The sequence below is a fragment of the Monopterus albus genome, unplaced genomic scaffold (genome assembly GCF_001952655.1).
Source record: "Monopterus albus unplaced genomic scaffold, M_albus_1.0 scaffold227.1, whole genome shotgun sequence".
Taxonomy (NCBI): Eukaryota; Metazoa; Chordata; class Actinopteri; order Synbranchiformes; family Synbranchidae; genus Monopterus; species Monopterus albus.
This window is the reverse complement of record NW_018128107.1, coordinates 541,565-562,131: the sequence shown is the minus strand read 5'-3', so window position 1 is coordinate 562,131 and position 20,567 is coordinate 541,565. Positions and strand designations below refer to the sequence as shown.

The 20,567-nt window shown below is 41.7% G+C and overlaps 2 protein-coding genes across 2 annotated transcripts in view; one reads left to right on the top strand and one right to left on the bottom strand.

Annotated features, from left to right (window-relative positions):
• Positions 1–3,966: 3,966 nt before the first annotated feature.
• proza (protein Z, vitamin K-dependent plasma glycoprotein a) lies at positions 3,967–8,518 on the bottom strand. Its single transcript, XM_020619864.1, has 9 exons — positions 8,385–8,518; positions 7,135–7,312; positions 6,652–6,803; positions 6,461–6,485; positions 6,264–6,377; positions 6,032–6,160; positions 5,830–5,945; positions 5,613–5,730; positions 3,967–4,965 (listed from the first exon to the last, which is right to left on the bottom strand). Exons 2-9 carry the CDS (start codon positions 7,211–7,213, stop codon positions 4,430–4,432), a joined length of 1,269 nt encoding a protein of 422 aa, XP_020475520.1. The 5' UTR covers positions 7,214–7,312; positions 8,385–8,518; the 3' UTR covers positions 3,967–4,429.
• A 5,398-nt stretch (positions 8,519–13,916) lies between these two features.
• Positions 13,917–20,567, top strand: part of gpr139 (G protein-coupled receptor 139) — a 17,541-nt gene continuing 10,890 nt past the window's right edge. Inside the window, exon 1 of the mRNA XM_020619859.1 lies at positions 13,917–14,398. Within this exon, the coding sequence (XP_020475515.1) occupies positions 14,251–14,398 (148 nt within the window). The 5' untranslated portion in view covers positions 13,917–14,250. The remainder of the gene's footprint in view (positions 14,399–20,567) is intronic.

Below are 20,567 nucleotides of genomic sequence, written 5' to 3'. Positions count from 1 at the left end.
CACTTTGTATCCAGACACACATCCCATTTCAAACAGACTTCAGTGTAACTTACCAAGACTGAAGATAAAGTTTGAGAGTTGTGTAGTTTTTTGCAGGAAAAGGTCACATGAAGACACACATATTGCCATGTATCATGTTTGTTTCAAATATTAATTTCTAAATATGCACATACACATGGGCAGCATGGTGACAAAGCAGGTAGCGCTGTCACCTCACAGTTTGTATGTTCTCCCTGTGCCTGTGCGGGTTCTCTTCAGGTGCTCTGGCTTCCTCCCACAGTCCAAAGAAGTGCAGTTTAGGTTTACTGGCGACTCTAAATTCCTCGTAGAAGTGTGTGTGGTTGTCTATCTCTTAGTGTCAGCCCTTTGATAGATTGGTGACCTGTTCAGGGTGGACCCCGCCTCTCGCTCCAGGCCCACTGTGACCCTGTTCAGGATAAGCGGTTTAGATAATGGATGGATGGATAGCTGATTTATATATTGGGGAATTTAATAGTGATGGTGCACATTAATAAACATTGCTATAAATGTGTCAGAGTCAGTGAAAAGGCCATTTTTCAATAAAATTATCTGTGCTGTGTAGTGACATGCATTGGATATGTCAATGAGCTAATGAAGCAGTATATTTGGTGGGATAAACCTCTATGGTTAACCACCACTAAACCCTCCAGAAGCACTCACACATTCATTTTTTGCAGAGGTCTCATTTGACCTTTTCAAAAACCACCACATGGACCACAGTGCACTTTTTCTTGTCCACTGAACTTTGGAGAACCTTTTCAACAGTCCTAACCAGGATATAACACTTAAAAGGTCAGGCTGAGGTCGGTGGAATAAAAGCTGCTCCAGGATTTACCTTCCTCCTCTATCATCCAGTCGCCTTGTCAGCATGCTGAAAATGACATATTGTTTTTAAAGCCTGACTCAAGGATGAGGGCTGTTTTTTGTCAGAGGTGAATAGAGGATCCTCTTTGATCAGCAGAGAAGAAATGTCACATAAAATAAAAAAAGATGAGGCTGGAATACAGCACAGCCATTGAAGCTCAGATGAGGTGAGAATCATTTGCCAACCGGGGTCATCTGTTTGTCCCAGTTGTTGTTGTCTGTCTTACTTGGTCTGGAGTAAGAGTCAGAGATCTGCTGAAATTATTTAGCTAATGTTAATTTGGATTTTATTTCAAGGTCATTGCTAATGGCTTTGCAGCCATGTTAGCATTTTTTTCTTTATTGACATTCTTATAGTTCTTTTTGCCAAGTAAGAGATTTTGTAGTTATCAAAAATTCCTTATGTCTTGTCTCAGAATTGCAAGTCAGAGACTAACTTTTTTGTACTTGGTTGCTCTTAATTATCGTAACTGATATAAAGTGAACAAGGCATTAGTGCTAATTTGCAAATGTTAGCATGCTAGTATGCTAAAATAAGATGGCAAACATGAGCGTGCTAAATACAGCAAGCTGATGAAATCATTTAACTCCGCTCAGCCTCAGCCCAGAGCTGCTAGTTTGGTGGTAGGGTCTTGTTAAACAAAGTAAAGTAGACTACACCAGTGTTATGTAAAAGTACACAGCCTGTCTGTCTCTCTCTTCTTCAGCCACATCCTCCAAGCCCTGGCTTTAACCTCTGGAAGTCCTGTGTTACCTCCACCCTTCTGCACAATTACCCAACCAAGTGGAAGCTGCTCTGTCTGGCGCAGTGGAGTGTGAGACAAGAGTAGGATAGAGTAGGGTGGAGAGGAGAAATTTTGTCATTCCCTTTGACTGCAGAATCCCGAGTCTGTGGAGTCCTGGAGGGAGGAAAGACTGGGGACATGGATTTTAGGTAGGAGAAATCATAGGCATGCCTTCACAGAGAGCAGAGCAGCCATCACACACATAACCTGTAAGGTTTTAACACTGTCAGTCTGCACTTACATCAGACATACTGCTAACCCCCTGCGTGGAATCAGACACCATGCAGACAGATAATCCTTCCCATTTGATGGCACCCCCAACCCCCCTTACCCCTTATATGTTATACATATGTACAATAGGGTAGATCTGAGGTGATAGCATGGAACAGCTTTGGGGTTTCGGGAGAATAAAGGATTACTGACTGAGCAGGACACTGACCAGATGTGCCCACACACCACTGACACATTGTTGTATAATTCAACTGTAACAACACTTTACAGCAATCTTACCTTTGTCAATAGTAACATTTGATTTGTGTTGAGTGGAAGCTTTGGCATTGAGTGCTTTCACTTCACTCCATCAGTAATGGCCTCGCTAATGTCTCTCTCCGAGGCCTCTTCATTCATATGTATAGGTCCATCAGTCCGTCCACACAATAACTGGTTTCTATTCTGTGTCAGCATCACAAATCCCAGGTCTCTAAGTCTGTCTCTGCTCTTCATTTATAAGAAATGTTCCATATCTTCACCTCAGCTCTTTGCTTTCTCAGTCTGTCAAACATCTCTCACTCAGGCCCTTCTTTACCTCTCAGCATCAATGTCATGTGCTTGTCTCCGTGTTTGCTCAGATGTGAGGTTTGATTCAGGGAGTAAAATGAAACCCATGCAGCAGCTATTTGATATCTGAATGATACATTATAAACGACTTTAAAACAGCCTAAATTCAGCTCAGCATGTATGAGGCTTAAATTTAGCCGCACCTTGCTGAGAGTATGTTTGTATATGTAAGCTTGAGCATGTAAATGGGGCTGGCAGGACCAAACTCAAGAGGAAGGAGCTCCACTTAAATTAAATGGACAGGCCAGTAAAGAAGCAGAGCCATTTTTGGGAGCAAGGAGCCATCTCCTAGGCGAGTACCATGGCAACAGCCAACATCGGCCCTGGCTTTAAGAGCTGTCCTTTTCAATCGTCTGATCAAAAGTGGCAGACCAGGTTTTTTGCTGTGTGGCTTCTGTTGCTCTCTCGCTCTCTCGTCCATTCTTCTGCCTCTCCTTTTCTCATTTGACATAACATGGTCCTGGCCTTGTTCACCAAGGAGGCTGTGAGAAGACTGCAGAGGGCGAGTGTCTGTGGGAAAATGTTGCCAGACAACGCAGGGCTATGTGACAGTGAGGGCGAGCTAATAATGCCTGTGTGGGACAAATGGAACTAGTTTACATAACATGTCAAAACCTATGGTTTTTCATTTGCATCAAAATTATGAGAACTGGAAATGTGATGCTTTTTTCCTTTGCTCTAGAAGGTTTGCATAAATATAATGTGACTGGTACAAACAGAACTAGAAGAGACAGGAACAAACTGGAATGACCTGCCCACCTCACTCAGATCTTTTCATCACTTCAAGATTTTGTTGCTTGTAAACTTCAAAACATGCATGTTCCTATTTTTGACTATTTATGTTCCTATCTGTATTTTTAGCCATGCTGGTAGCATGCTTCTAGGAACAACTATATCAGTCGGTCTGTTGGTCAGTTGGTTTCCACTTTAGTCCAGACTCAAATATATCAACAACCATTGGCTCTTATATGGATTTCCATGAAATTTTTGTACCGTTGTTCATGGTTCCTGAAAAATGTTCCTAATGACTTTGATGAGCCCTTTACCTTTCCATTAAGTCCACCATAACATTGGTTTTTAGTAGGTTTTTGTTTGTTTGTTTGTAGTGAAATAGCTCATCCACTATTGGATTGTCATAAAATCTGGTGCAGTTAATGTAGCAGTTGTTCATTTGTTGTTTTTTTTACTTGTTAGTTATGTGCTGATGATGCTTGTGACAGAGATACAGTATTATGAGTGTAGTACAGGCCTTTTTGTTTTGGTGACCACCCTGTTCAGGATAGTTAGCACATTTCAAAAGGCTCAAATGTATAATTTTGAAATAAATCATGTCTCCTGAGCCCCATGACATCAACTTTTCTAATGGTATTTCCAAATGGTCCAGAAAACTGTTCTGCAGAATCTTCCAGAAATACTAAAGCATACTTTATCCTAAAACAATGACAGAACTTAAAACAGATGTGGTGTTAAGGTTTATTACATTCACACAACTGTGACTACCAGGAATGTTACAGGGCGTACATTATCCAGTACAGTAGTCGCTAATAGAACATCACTTAAAGGTTAGTATAACGTATGTGCACATCACAAGCGACATGCTGGACAATCTCATGCTGCTGTATTTGACCTTCTGGTTGGTAGAAGCATACATTTTGTTTCTTTGTTAATGTTAACAGAGCCATCTTGTGGATAAATGAGGAAGTCCAAAGAAAGAAAACGGGAACCCACCTACAGGAAACTGTGGTTGTTAAGATAGTTTTTCTACTGGGAGATTTAAGGACAGGAAGAGAAAGCTAATGAAATAACTGAGCTACAAGTGCACAATGAAAATGTTCATATGATTCCCTGCTCTTAGAATATACTGTATTTACCTGCATTAAATTTATAACCAATAACTTCCATGTTCTCCCTGTAAGCTCCATCTAACGGGAGCCCATGAGCGGCTGCAGCCAGCTGAGGTAGCGCGACACTTTCTGGAAGATGTAGCCTTTGCTGCACTCAGCCCCTGGTGGCTGGCTCACCACCCCAGTGAGGAAGAACACTTCCCTGTACAGGGTGAGCAGTGGGCTGCCAGAGCTCATGGTGCAGTCGGCATTGGCCCGCGGAGCAGTGCAGCCCATTTTATTGGTCATCATGTTGGGGTGCGCCTCCAGGCACTGAGGCAGCCGGTTGTACTCCAGGTGGTTAAGAGTGAGCTGGTCCTGGAAAGCAGATGCCTGTTTGTCGTCTTTCCAGCCGGTGACTACGGTGGGGAACTCTCCCGTCATCAGGATGCTGTCAGCAAAGTCTCTTTCTGGCAGACAGGCAGCAATCACCTCTTTCTTAAAGGTGATGCGGTCACGGAGCTCAATCACAGCCAGGTCGTTTTCAGGATGTCCCTCCACATAGCGCGGGTGGACGTGAACAACCTTTACATACAGTGTCTGCTCTCCACTTTCATAGTTGGTGCTGCGCTTGCCTGAGGAGGTGAAAGAAGAAGTTACATAGTGGCATATAGAGCTGCGATGACTAATCGATTTACTGATGCAGTTATTTCAATAATAGATTTAGTAATTCCTTAATCAAAAATGCAAAAGATTTCCTGGTTGCAGCTTCTCAGATGAGAAGATTTTAAGCTTTTCTGTGACTCATGTGATTGTAAACTGAATAGCTTTGGATTCTGGACTTTGGACAGGGAAGATGTCACCTTGGGTTCTCCGGGCTTTGCCATCCTGGAAGAGGCTGCTCGTTTTTTCAGAATTTTCCCTTTAATTTGTCACCTGTCTGTATGTACTTTGGGCTACTGTCCTTTATTAAGTGTTGTTCATGCTAGAAATTTGTTTGGTGATAATGGATCTAGATGTAGCATCTCCACAATTTTGGGAGCTTGCACAATTCAGTGTTTGCACCACCTGTTTTTTGTTTGTTTGTTTGTTTCTATGCTGCCTTTGTCCTGCCTCATACCCAACTGCACTTTATCCACCTTCCTTGCTTGGAACTTGAACATTTCTCATGTTTTATTAGCAGGTTAAGTAAAGTAATTTTTATTTTTGCTTTTCAAATGATTATTGTTGTTATTATTACTGTATTAGTTACAAGGTGTGATTTTGTGTTTTGTCTGCTCACCGACGGCCACCTGGAAGGAGCTGTATTTGTTGGCACACTGAGCTGAAGTCAACACCAGGTTCTCCTTTAGGATGACTCCACTACAGAAACCTGCTGACTCGGAACTCTTCAGCAGAGCCTGCAAGCATCACGATTGGCGAGAGTTCCAATAAAAAATAGTTTATTGTGCAATTTTATCACAAATACTTTAAGAGGTATTAAGGGTGTGTGTTCCTACCTGCCAGGGACACTCGGAAGAAGTACAAGTAAGACCCTCAAAGTTGGTGCGGGCGTTGCCGGCCTGTCTATTATTCCACCGACTCAGACTGCTGACTTTACCACAGGGGAAGATGACTGATAGAAGAATGTGAGACAGTTAAGATTAATTTTCTGTTGCTAGATTATTTCTCCCTCTGTCTTAATACTGGGAAAAGACATACCTGCGGGCTCACACTTATTCTTGTCGGTGAGCTTCCATCCGCGTGCGCAGGAACACTCGTAGGATATGTAGCCCGGCTTACAGAACTGGGAGCAGCCCTTGTCCTTTTCCAAGGGGCACAAAGTCTGGTCTACATCGTGGAAACAAAGAGGGGAAGGTTGCAGCACTCACACGCCAGATGTAGCAAATTAACAATGCTGATCAAACACAACTTGCTGACATCTCCTGCTCACCCGTTTCACAGTGGACCCCTGTGAAACCCGACTTGCAGACGCAGTCGTAGCCTCCCACGCTGTCCGAACACAGGGCTCCATTCTTGCAGGGTTTCTCTGCACACTGGTCTCCATCTGAATGCAGACAGCAAGTCTATGAGAAGATGTTCTACTAATGACTGTGCAGTGACGGAAAACCATTTTTACACAGTGCTTACCTACATAGACAGACCAGAAGATATCCTGCAAGAGAAAATAGGCAGAAAAATAAGTGGAGTGCACAGCTGAAGCTGAACAGTGGCTTTCTCTGTAATTTATACAGTGCATTCACAAACTAGAGGACAACACAAGAAGGTTTGAGGTTTTAAAGAAGCAAATCAGGACTTCATAGTAAAATGCTGAAGCTCACCGTGCGGTAAGAGTCCTGGAAGAATTTTCTGGCCTCCTCATAGGTGCACACCTTCTCCATGCAAGCCTGCTCCAGGCTGGAAGACTGAGCAGTGTCGACGCTCCTCGTCTGCCGGGTGATCACTGAGCTCGCCTGCTGTTTGTCCAAAAACACTAGCGGAACAGCAAAACTCTCAGCTGGTTCATGCACAACAGCCTGAACCCGCCTCCACAGATTCAAGCTAACTTCAGGTGCAGTAATGCTAAAGGTTTTGAGCATTTTTACCGATTTGTTTGCTTGATATAGTTTAATTAGTAATTAAAATTCAGCTTTGCAAATGTGAGTATTTGCTGGTTTTGGGCTGGTTGATCAAAACAATATCTGAAAACTTAGGCTTTAAAAAATTCTGATCTGACATCTTTTGTGACATTTAGCTCACATTATATTCCTCTCTTTACATTTCTTACTACGCCATTGTTTTTGAGTCTCATCTGGTCCCCTCACCTGTCTGGGGGCTCTGAATTGCTGCCACAGCCGCCGCCATCAGACACAGCAGAGCAACAGATGGGGTTGAGGAGCTCATGGTGACAAGTGTGACCCGGATCTCAGTCAAGACGATGGTGCAGCGGGGATCGATGTGTATGTACTCTCAGAAACAAGACAAGCAGATTATAGAGATGCTCTAAAAAGAAAATGAGATGTAGAAGAATATGAGGTGGAGAAAGAGGCTGATGCTGCCTGGATAGACTTCTTTCAGTAAGTTTCAGTCAAATATTTGATAATGGCATGCCTGTGTGTTTCTATTCCTTAAATATACACTAAAAATGTTGGTGAAAGATTACTTAGTACATGGGGTTTTGCACTTTCTAGTACAGTAAATTATCAGGTTTGCAGTTATAAGTGGTAGTACGATATTAATAGGATTTTGGGTTTGTCAGTTTCAGAGGAGTCATCAGTCATCTGCACTTATAATAATAGGTTAATAATAATAGGTTCAACAATCCAAGCTTGTGGACGGGGATTTTGGTCCCGATGTCCTGCAGCCCTTTTCCAGTAAACATCATGTCAGACAGTCCATTGGAGGGTTCTCCCTAATGAATTAGCTAAAACAATAAGCATAGGTCTTATAAACGATCTGCAAAGCATGAATAAATTATATTAACAACAATAAATATAAAAAAAATAACAGCTTATAAAACCTTTATAAATTGTGCCTTATCAGGAAGTGGCACCCAAATGGGACAAAATCTCAATTAACATGTATGTTTTTGTGTGTTTGTTTCTTATAAATACTACATAAGGATCGATCTCACTGTTTTATGATCAGTTATGGTGCCGTTTTCCTGCAGCATCACTGGGCCTCACACGCCCTGTTTGTTTACTGAAACACTATCTGGCTCTTAAATAATCTACTTAACCTGTCAACATTGACAGGCAGCCCATCAGAGTGCGGTACAGAGGCAGGGATTATTATCTTTATAGCCTTAAACACACAAATAGCATTAGCTCCTCTGGTGTTACAAAACAAAGATGGAGCCAGATCAGATAAAGCATCTTCTGTTCTGTAGGAACAGGATGAGACTGTTACATGTCCTAAACATCACATTATTCACATTCGTTCGTAGTTTTCAGGGTGCGTCATCTCGGCGGATCAACACGGGGCCGAGTAACTGTAGCAAACAAAAACAACAACAACAACAACAACAACAACATCAACAACAGCAGCACATGGAGCAGTGATGTTTGGCACCTACCGTTACGAACCGAATCGAGGTTCGGACTTGTCCTTAAACACACAGCAGCCTCCTGCACGAATCGGGCCTCTTGATCCAAAATAACGGATGATGACAACATCCAAGCCTGCCCACTTTCTCATTGGGCCGTTTAGTGCGTGTTCTGGTTGTAATGACAAAGACGAGCCACCAGAGGGCGCTGTCAGACAGACCTGATTGTCACCGTGCGGTGTGTTGACCTGTACGACCAGACACACCGGTCCCACACTTTGTTATAGACAAAAGATGAATTCATTCACAACCAAGGGAGACCAATAAAACCCACGCCAGGTTAAAAAAACAAAACAAAACAACAACATAAAGAGAGAATAAGGCTGGTTTCTCACAGATGTTCCTCTTCATCATCATTGAAGTCAGTCCTGGTAATGGAGACATCCAGGGGGTGTAGCTGATGAATAATTGTGTTCTCCTGCTGTCGGATGGGCCTGATGTGGTTTAGGAGGGATTTCCTTCTTTGGGGGCTGAGGAGGTCTTTAACAGTGATGTTCAGTTTTTGTCAGATAAGATAAAATAGCATTATACTCATCCCAAAGAAAATGTCTGTGCCCAGGTATTTTCATTTTACCATCATGATATTTGTACTGTTTTTATTCTAATGTCAGTGCTTCTCAGACTTTAGGTCGGCACTGCCAGTGGGGTCCCAGGATAGATCTTAAAGATATAAAATATATTTCTGTTACACAAAACTGTATATTTTAGTGACTGTTCTTTGATTTTTGCTTTTTATTGTACAGTACGAGACACTTTCACCTCTAAAAATCCTTGTGTGTAAAAAAAAAAATCCAAAGGACAAATCAGTGTGGTTGAACTGTTGACAGTCTGTGATTGTGAGGCAAGAAAAGTTGGAAACCGCTGCATTATTGTTTTGAAATGTGTATGTGTGTTTAGCATGGGTTTGTTTTTGTGCAGGAATATATTCATTAGTGGCTGAAAGACGTACCAACATAAACACACCTCCATGTAAAAAAAATCTAGGACCATCACTTCTAGTTTCTTCATCTGTGTGATGAGGGTTACGAGCTCCTCTGATGTGCACACTTGATCCACCAAAATGTTAAGCTATCCGCCGTGATCACTCAGTGAAGCCGAACTTCATACAAACACACATCGGCCTAAACAACAGCAAACAGCCATCGAGCTACACAAATCAGCTAAAACAGAGACTGATAATCAAAGTGGACAGGATGATTAGTCAGAAAGTGTTGAGGAACAGAGAGCGGAGACGCCGTGAAGTTTTTGGAAAAGTCAACAATGAAGAACAGTCTTATAATGAAGCAAAAATAAAAGCCAGAGGACTTGAAAAACATTTAGTTAACTCAGGAGCTGCTGTAGAGTTGTCTTATATTCATGTCACATTGTAATTAGTGATACTTGGCAGTGTTGATGAACATACACACAGTGATAATAGCTGCTGAAACTAGGTCACCGGGGCTACACTTGTCAATATCCAAGTCTCTCCTCGGTGACCTTATTTCAATGGGATTGTTTGTGAGAGCAATGTAATTTGCAAACAGGGCCGTGGGGCTTTAGTCTCAGCTGCAGCCGTGTTAAATGTCTCCATTTCCCAAGTCTAATAACATCGGTTTTATAAGAGCCTGGTCAGACCAGCTGGTCCCTGGTGCTGGACAGGGGCAGGAGCTGGACTGCCCAGTCCAGGGAGACTCACCCAGGGGTAGGCAGAGTTGTGGGAGCGCGTGCCCTGGCCTGCAGAGCTACAGCTAGATGTGTAAATGAATAGGATTGTAGCAATTTCCCTCGTGACTGTGTGGTCTGAGGTGAAATCCAGAGTTGGTATTGAGTGCATGCATGTGCTCATACATTGCACGTGCATGCTGACTGTGCATGTGTGTGTGGGCATGCAGGTGTGCTCAGTCCTGCATATGTTGGCTTGCAAACAGCACTAGTGGAAAGCTCCTCCATCCATCCATCTATCATGTCTTTCTCTGTTATGTTTTATTCAACATCGTGCTCTTGTACTGTCTCCCACCCGCTCTCCCTCCTTCATGCTTCCTTTTCTTGCAGCTCCTCTCATCATTCTTTCATTGCCAGGTCTATATTAAGGGGGACTAGGGAAGAAAGAGCCATGCAGTGCTCATGTGTTTCCTCGCTGATCCATTCCTCTTCAAATCCAGGGTGCCATTTTACAGGCACATTAAACAAACCACTCAGCCGTCACAGAAAGCATCCATAATTAAAGCCATCTGATACAATGTTTTGATGGATTTAACAGACTGGAGATGAAATCCCCACGACTCCCTGCATGTTGAAGTCTTAATTGTTCTCCCTGACCTCTTTCACGTTTCATGACTTATTTCTATGCTGGTAAGCATTAATGTCTGTTGTCCATCACGTTAATCCAGACTGAAATGGCTCAAGAATTATGGGATAGACTGCTATGAGATTTTGTGCAGACAATTCTGGATGAATAGATGTATCTGACCATTTTTGGCCCTTAGTCTTATTCCATTATATATATACATTGTCATTCTTATTGTAAAGATACTGAGTAATTCTCATATGCAAGGATCACAAGCCATAAAATGTGAGAGTAACAAACGAGCCATATCAACATGGCACACATGCAAATCAACAAACATTTCTGTGGTGTTGAAACAATAACACGTGTTTGGTTCTGCACGTTTGTGCTTGTCTGTCTGTGATTGCACAGTTCAGTGAGGACCTGACAGTGTGGGGTCCCCAGACAATGTGTGTAATGATGATGTAATGAGGTAATAACACACACACACAGGCACTGATGACCCGCACAGACTTTTCCTAGCACTGACCTCATGCGCATGTATCATTTCAGGAAATCATGAGGTCATGTGGAGATCTGACAACACAACATAACCAACGACACCTAACAACTATCACCTGCCCTGGTTTGGTTTTGAAGGGTAACATCATATTAGTTACTAGTCAAAAATACCCTCACACATGTACAGTATCTGTTGTCCTATATTAAATGTAGCTGCACCCGACAACCCACACACAACACAGTCACACCTATATCAAAGTGCCATAAGATGGTGTGTAATTGAGTTTGTGCGACAAGGACCAATGATGATCTTGCATTAAGTACTGGAGAGCAGGCAGGCACGACCCCTCCAGGGGTCTTTCACAGCTACACTAGCTACACTTGAAGAATCACCCTCCTCTGTCCCATATTGCTCTGTGATCAATTCACGTCAGATGGCCATATTTTATTTAACATTTAATCGCGGTGCTGCTCTCCCTGCGTCCCCCGCAGCTCATTTCTTCTCATGTATAAGAAACAAATGAATAGCCCTACACTCTTCTCTCAAACCCCCACTCCTTCTCACCTTTCCTTCTCATTTCTGCATCTGATTGAAGCAGCATTCAGCAGAAACAATTCAGCCGTTACTAGATGTCTTCAAATTGATTCCTAGGAGAAGCTCAAGATGCCACAACTGAAGCTCCCTCCAGGTTTTAAGATTGTCCCTCTTTTGTGATGTTGCTTTCCACAGATTCAGTGGCTCGTGCATTATTTTCTTCCACAAAAGCACCTTTCCCCCCCCTTTCTATGTATAAAACTCTTTCGTCTTGTCAGTCCTCAGGTCCTTGTCAAAGCCAGTTGTGCTGCTTTTTAAATGATATTCGGTATCTCCCTCAGACAGCAGAGCAGAGCAGTGTGGTTGTGCTTGCTCAGACCTGTGGAGAGGTAGCGTAGCCCCTAAATGTGCTGAAGAGGCACAGAGAGACACAGCTGACAGCTCTTTAAATGGGCATGATGTTTCACTGTGCTTGTGCCAAAGCTGCTCTGATGTTTGTGCACATGTAGCAATTGCTAGAGAAGTCTGTAAGTCACTGGTAGTAAGAATAATGAGCACTATCCAGTCGCAGTTCTGACTACATACAGTATAAACACACCATTCTTAAAGTTTTGAAGATTTTTCTCGATTAATATCTATAATTGTTGAGGAAAAGGGGCTGAATCTGGGTTTGAAAAAGGTCGAGGATGAAGGTCACGTTAAAGAGCTGCCTGCTTTGAGTCTCCGCTTTAAGGCAGTGTCTGAGTAAGATAAATGTGGACACAGCGGTTCCACAAAAAATGTTCAGTTTTTGTTGAAACGCTATTTAAAAGGTCTTTATGGCAGTTTTGTTGGTTGCCATTTGTGCTACTGTTGGATTTTATCAGTGTTTCTATTATTTTGTCTACTCCATTTATATTAATGGGGTCAGGCTAAATAACAGAAACACCTCTCTGTGTTAACGGCAAAAGTACCAATATGACTTGACATCCAAATGCTCCATTACCCAGGTAAGATTACGCAAGTACAAATAAAATGTCCCCATTAATTATCATTACAAGTTATTGCTATTTAATTATTGTGTAATGTAGGAGCAGACTCTTAATGTTGCTGGTGAGGAAGAAGCAAATTTTAACTACTTTATATACTTATATTCTTTATTTAGCATTTCAACAAGTGTTTGTTCACTAGAGAGAAAAATAGTTTGTTCCTCACTGGGTTTTTTGACAGTTGGACAGACTAAACAAACTATTTGAAGGGATTATTTCAGGCTCTAGTGGGTTGAAATTAGCTTTTTATTATTATTATTATCTTTTTAACAAGAGCAAATTAATAAACAGGTCCCAAAACTCCTCTCCAATATCATATGTGTATTCCCCAAACATTTTCAGCTACATTGCATTCATTAGGGTGGTGAAAACAATGTACTGTAGATGAAAATGTCTGGGGAATAAACATATTGAAGAAAAGTTTAATTAGGTTTTTATGGACTTTCATAAATTGCTCTTGTGCTCACGAGGGTTTGCAGCCTCTCGTCTGTAGAATCAGAAATGACAAGTTGTAGACGGAACTAAAAGCTGAACTGACAAATCTATACAGAAAATAACTGTCAAATCAAGCAACAAAACAGAGTGTGTCTCCAAACAAAGGTGTGTATTTCAGTCGTCCTTGTGCTCATTAGCACATTTTATCTGGAGATTTCACTGCATTTCAAATCAACACCCCCACACGCAGACACACCTACACGTGTCCAATCACATGCATTTATACTGTATACTGTATGCTCGTGCACTGATTTGTGGCTAAATGGTCAAAAGCAATTGCTAAGTTACTGAATAAAGATAGTGGGCAGGACACAACACGACAAGGTCAAACACACTGTCCTTTTCCACAGTCGACTTAACCCTCCATTTATGTTTTGTCATCTGTCGCATCTGTATCATCAGTTTTGTTGTCATTGTGTGTTCACTGCCTTTAATGGGAGCATGCTACCCCTCTTCCTCTCTCAGAGGATCCCTCCACCTTCCCCCAGTTTCCCGCCTGTCGTCTCCACTCTCAGGCTCCGTCGCTCTCTCTCACTTTCTGCTCTCAGTAGTGCCCTTGCTCTCGGTGTACCCTCCTCTCTCCTTCCTTCTTTCCTCCGGCTTTCCTGCTCTTCCTCTCACTGCACTCTCGACTCGCTCTCATTCCCCTCTCACTCACACACTCGGGCAGCTTCCTCCCCTCTTCACTTATACCCTCACACTCACTTCTTCCCGCCTCCCTCTCCGCTCCTTTCGCCTCCTTCCTCTCCATCACTTACTAACACATATCATCTCTCGCATCTCCCTGTCTCTTGTTTCCCTCTCCCTCCACACTCCATCTCTTCCATTCTTCCTGCCTTCTCACACACTCAACCTTACTGTCTTGCACAGATGCACGCATACACACACTCATGCTGATTGGCAGCCAAGGACAGCGCACCCTCTCTCCCAAACCGGCTACCAGGCAGTTTTCTCGTGTGGTCAGGCTTCTTGACACTGAGCTCAGCTGAGGAAGAGGACAAGGAAAGGGCCATGGAGCACAGCCACATCTTCACTGTATTTTCCCCGAATGGCAGCACCTGGAGCCCGGGGCAGCAACCCTCGGAGGTTGCTCAGGGATGCCCTCTTGGACCACTGCCTGTCATTTACTACAGCATCCTGATATGTCTCGGTCTTCCAGGTAAGAGATGTGCTTTGTGTGTCTGTGCATTTCAGAGCATGTACATTTCATTCTGTGTGCCTTAGTGCCTTCATCTGTGGGTTGCAGGGGTTATGCTTTGCTTCTTGATTTGCTGTGCACATGGCTGCAGGTTTGAGTGAGTGTGTGTTATGCACAGCTGCTCCTGAGTGCCACTCTTTGCACACACACTGTTGATTTGTCATTCTGACCTTGTGGTAATCGCTTGTGCATGTATACGTTCTTTGTATATATATTTATCTGTGACTGTTCCTGTCTGTTCAGTATTTGTTTGTGCATTTGTAGTTGGAAATATTCAAGCACCATATAGAGGACAACACATCATTAAATGTGATTATAAATCCAGAATATTTTTACAAAAAATGCACACAGTAGGAATGTGTGCGTTATATGGCTTCTCTTAATGACCTGGATTAATGACGCTTCCTTGTCGTGTCTGTGCCCCTGACTGATTCGTCCATCTACCGTCACCGTCAGGCCCATTTACTGCCTCTGTCCCACTGCGTGATCTGTGAGCTCTGACCTGCTCTCCTGCAGGGAAGCAGAGTGGTGTGTGCATGCACCATGCCTGTTTTTGTGTGTGTGTGAGAGAGAGAGAGGCGGACAGACAGAAAACCTAGAGGTCATATGAAGGAGGAAAAGTGCTGATATCTAATCAGATGGTGAAAAACCTCTCGACTGTCAGATACATCCAGTCTGCTGTGGCCCATCACCAAATCGCTGGACTCATTCTGCGGAAAAACAGCATTAATTGATTTGAAGGTAATGATGAATTTTAAGTTTGACAAGTAATTAACTCAGACTATTTGCCTTTGATGTGACTTTTATTGTCTTACTTGTCCAAAGATTAACATATCTTCTTATATCTGAATCCCTTTTCTTTAATAAAGACTGGGAAATAGATGTTATTAGCATTCTGGTTCACAACAAATCTGCAATGCAAAGTGGAAAGCTTTTGTATGCCAAGACTGCAGTTGCTCTACTCATTTGTCTTGTAAAATTATCTCTTTCTGAACAAATTTCCCAAATTTATTTCTCCTAGATGGCAAATCAAGTAATTCCCTTTGCTGCCTTTAAATTCTATCCTCTATTTTATTTGAGTGCGCTCCTGAATCGTCTTTATAAATGTAACTGCGGGTGTTTGTTTAATCACTGAGTAAAGATAACCTGTGAGTGTAATGCAATCTCACAATGGTTGTTTGAATTAATAGCAGGGTTGAGTGCAGCTAGATGATACAGCAGCAGCGAGTTCGACTAATTCAATCTTTATGACATAGCTCATTCCACTCAAGCTGAATCATGAATGTTTCATGAGCATGGCATGTGTGAGTAGCGGCAGCGGGACCTACAGATCTACACATTTAAAGATCTAGATGGATTGGAGGCTGTTATGGAGATGACCAGCCAGCCTTTCATTAGTACACAGCAATAGGGCATTACGTCTGTGTGTTTCTCACAAAGTTTGACCTTTGCGCTGCAGGCAGAAAGGGGTCACATCAAGAGTGCAGATTTAGGTGAGAAGTGAGTGGTGAAAAAAGATTCTAGTGTGACCTCGGGAAATGATGAACCAAAAGCTCTGCACAAAAATGGGCTCTAGAAGGAAGACAAGGACACTCGGATAAAGAAGAGTGGAGTTAAGAGAGGGAAATCAGAGCATTAACAGAGAGAGATTAATAACAGCGGGGGAGCTGCAGATGAAAGAGCTGAGAGGAATAGTCACATTTTTAATTAATCGCTAATTCGCTCTCTCTTTCTCTCTCCACTCACTACACCACACCGCTTGAGACAGGACAGACGTGTGCCTGGCATAGCAAAACACCACAACGAATGAGTCTTGCCTGAATTTCTGACATGCAGGGATTGCAGAAGTGGCGTTTGCTCCCTGCACAGTGTCTCCAAGTAGCACTGGTGAGACACAAACTGTGTAGTGTGTTGACCTGGGGAGCCATCAGTTGATCGGATGTTCAAGTGTACAGCTGTTCTACATTTTTCTACACACTGATGGCGTTTAGAGACTTTAAAAAAAAAAACCTGCATACATTTTAAATCTCACCTGCTCAGGTGTGATTTGTCAACAAAAGCCAGCTCTGCTGACGCCTGAATAGCACCTAAAGATGTCTGCATTTGCAAATGCTTTGATGTTAATTAAATGTGTGTACTCCAAGATAGTGCAGCAGGGCAGAAAACCACTAAGAGGATTAAATTAAATTCCAATAATAATTATCAATATCTATTTAGCCATCAGGCTCCCATAAAAGGTATCTAAAATATTGCATTGTCTCGGTTATCATCACAACGAGGTGTCTTCAATTTAATATGTCTTTGTTTTTTAAACACATTATTACATTTATAGCCTATTTGTTATGAAATATGCACCATCTTCACGTTACTGAAAGACTTCATTAATATGTGTATGCAGTGGTTTTGTTTTTAATGCTGTGCCAAACACGTAAATATTTGCATTTAAGCATTAAAACAGAGTTGAGGGATTGTCACAGTGTAAGAGTACTACATGGTCATTTAGTGGGTTCTGAACAAACAATCTCCTCAAACGTGTCATCCCGTCAACGACCAAACTTCCTGTTTTTCCTTTAACACCCTCACTTCTGGGACAAATGACCTACATTTGGAGGAATGTGCATGTTAGACTGAGTTATATACCTAAAGAGAAATGCTGACGTGTCTATGCCACAAAGCTGGAGCTGTAAACCCTGTCTTCAGTAAAAACAGTGTCCTTTGTAGGAGCTAAGGCAACTTGTATGTATATGTGGTGGAGCGCCCGATATCAACGGAGGAGCCTCGGCTTTCAGAATGCTCAGTAGCCACACTCCGATGAGTCAAAGCACGGACAGGTGAGTCAAAGATACTGCAGCAACGCAGGTGAACTGGGTTAGCAGGGATGCAAACCCACCATCTTATGTCCAGGTCATCCATGTGAATCTAAATTAAATTAAATTGCAACTTTCTCAAGACTCACGACTAACTTTACAGACTTGAACCTGTGAGTCTATAAATACTTAACATTAATGCAATAACTTCAATAATTTGATGTCTGGCCAACACGAAACCTGCTGCTGTTTGTGTATTTGTGAAGAAGCTATTGTATGTCTGACTCTAATCTTAGTGTTTATTTAACGCTTTGTTTATCTTCTGTTCACCCTGTGAATTTGGTTTTCCATTTTAAGCACCTAGATTGTTTATAAATGAAGTTGGTTTAGCTTAAGGCTTAAAATCTCTTAGAGATGGGTAAGTGATTTGGCGAGTATTCTGGTAATCGGGGTTTATCATTGAACTTTAACTTTAACGTTAGACAAATCTTTGTTCATGGAGATGCTTCAACTTAAAAGTAACTTAACTAATAATTTACTACATGAAAAGTAATACTTAACTATTTTAAATGAACAGCAGTAGTATTATGTTGCAATGGGCTCCTGGGCACAGATATCTGGGAGCAAGACTCCGAAAAAGCAACCACATAATTTGTAGTCAGTTTGTATTCCTTTGTAGATGTTTTGCATCTGTTTTCACCTATTTTGTGTTAGATTTACTCATTTCACAACTGTTTGTAGTCATTTAGCACTTTTAAAAAACTTGTTTTCTGTTTATTTTTTAGTTGTTTTGTGTTTCTTTGTTCTTTTGTGTCTCTTTTTGTTGTTTGGCATAATTTTGTAGTCGTTTTGCTGTCTGTGATCTGTTCTTAGTAACAGTCTTTTTAAAAATCTTTATTTAGTAGTTTTACATCTTTTTGTTGTCATTTTGTGGCTTTTTGTAGTCATTTGTTTGAATTTCCAATGGAAAGGTCAACTGCCCCAGTTCTACGGGCCCCTTGACCCCTTTGGCTCCTGGGCTTGTGCCCGGGAGACACCATTCAGTAATCCATCCATAGCTATTTTTATTGACAACTAACTTCCCCAATGCTGTAAATCTCATCTTTTCTTTAAACTTGACCAAGACATTTTTGTACCACATCAAAATATTTGTTGTATTTTCAGAACTTTTGGCTGAATAGGATTAATTAAAATGATTAAAGTGCCTCTTCATAGCCCATCCCTCATGGGATTCAAAGGCACCTTTACATCATATGTCAACAACATAATACTTTTCTACCTACAAGGAAACATCTTCCAGTCAACAGGTCATGTAGTAGCTTAAATAGTTCAGGGAAAAGTAAATAAAAGAAATTATCATAATCTTTCAGAAACACACATCGTCATAATCACATCATCATCACCATCGTCGTCACCACTCCTTACTGATATGAAGTTTCCCTCCCAAGCTGCTAAGTGTTAGTTAAATAAGAAGCTAATGTAAATGTTGTTGTGAATCATTCGTGTTCATCATTTTCCTCATATCATTTACATCATTCAACAAAAAATAATGACATTTCCAATACAAGGAACAATAAAAGCAAAATAAAATGAGACTCATTTTCAATTTCCCACAAATTACACAATGGTATTGCTAATGTATTGACCTGTTTCAGTATGAAAAGGCAATATAGCAGCTCTCAACTTAGATTAAAAAGTACATAGTTTTCAGTAAAATATCATTTTCACAGTAAGTACGCAGCTTTCACTTACTCCAAACTTCACCTGCCCAGTCCTGTTTACACCTTCTGAATACTTTCTCTCTCAAAGATACAATATCAGTTTTCTGCAACTGGTAAAACTGGTAAAACACATTATTCATAGAATTGGCTACAGTTTTATCAAGTGGCAGTGTGGAATGTTTAATATGTGTTGAATGGTCACATGATGGGGAGACGTGTACACACAGAGCACTTGGACATGCGTGTGTTCACGTATTACACTGCTCCTCCCCTCCCTCTTCCTTGAGGCATCACTTATTTATGTGGTGAACGTGCGAGCTGGAAAGCATCTCCTACTCCCACTTATCCACCCGCCCAAAGGGGGAAAAGGTCAGGGATGTTCAGTGCTAACAACCCCCTGTTCCACGTCACGGTGTCGGCCAGGTGTCAGCAGTTACTTAATGAAGAGTTGAGCCCCATCAGTTATCAGGCTGGACTATTGATCTGTCAATCAGCACCAGCGACAGGGCATGTGTGGCGGGATGGGGGCTCGTTAAAAGATGCTGTCACACTGCAAGTGGAGTTTGAGATTAGGAAGTGAAAAGAAAGTGATATGTTGAAGCAGGGACAGAGTGGAGAAATGATGAACCAGTCAATATTAGGGCTGGAACTAATGATTATTTTAATAATTGATTAATCTGTCAATTATTTCTTCTATGAATCGGACATACAGTATAAAAAACAGGCAGAAATCTATATTCTGCATTACAAAGACAAAAGCATTCTTTTAAACAGTGCGTATGCGATGTTTCTGTGCAGTACATTATTAGACAAAACATGATTTGTTAAAAAATAGAGCGTTTATAATGTGCACAACAGGTCGTTAACAAAAACAAATTTTTATGCTATAAAATAATTTGATGATGATAATTTTTGTTTCATAATTTTTTACGTTACTAACTTAAATGAATGACTTTCTTAACGTTAGCTACAACATGTCTTTTCTTTAGGTGCTAATGCATTAGCATCGTGCTCCCCTGCCACTACAGATATATTTTGCATAGATGGCACTGGTCAGTCTTCTTTCTGATTGTAAAATAAAGTGTTCCCAAACTTTAGATGACTTGGTGTTCCACTAGTCTCTGCTGCACCTTACACAATTTTCAAATGTTTTGACAGGCCTCACTGACATTCTCACTGTTTACTACTTATTCTTTTGATTGGCACTTGGCAAACCAACCTGCAGGCACATTGCCACCACCTACTGAACTGGAGTGTGGAACAGTAGCGCTCACCCAGTCTCTGACCCGGCCATGTCTCTTCTTGGCTGCCTCACACGGCTACGTGACTAGACCCAACTAATCGACAATTAAATCCATTGCCAGCTATTTTTATTATTGATTTTTATAGATGTTATCGATTAGTTGATGCTGCCCTAGTCAGTATATCAGATGGATTAGGTTTAGAACTCTGATTTGTCTCCTGTCTGCAGTTTGAGAAATGACAGGAGCACAGAGGAGGTAAGAGAGGAGGGAGGCGTTATTTGAGGAAATAAATCAGAGATGCTGTTGATGCAGTGACAGAATTCACTTAGTTTGACCAGCTGGCAACAAAACACTGTCA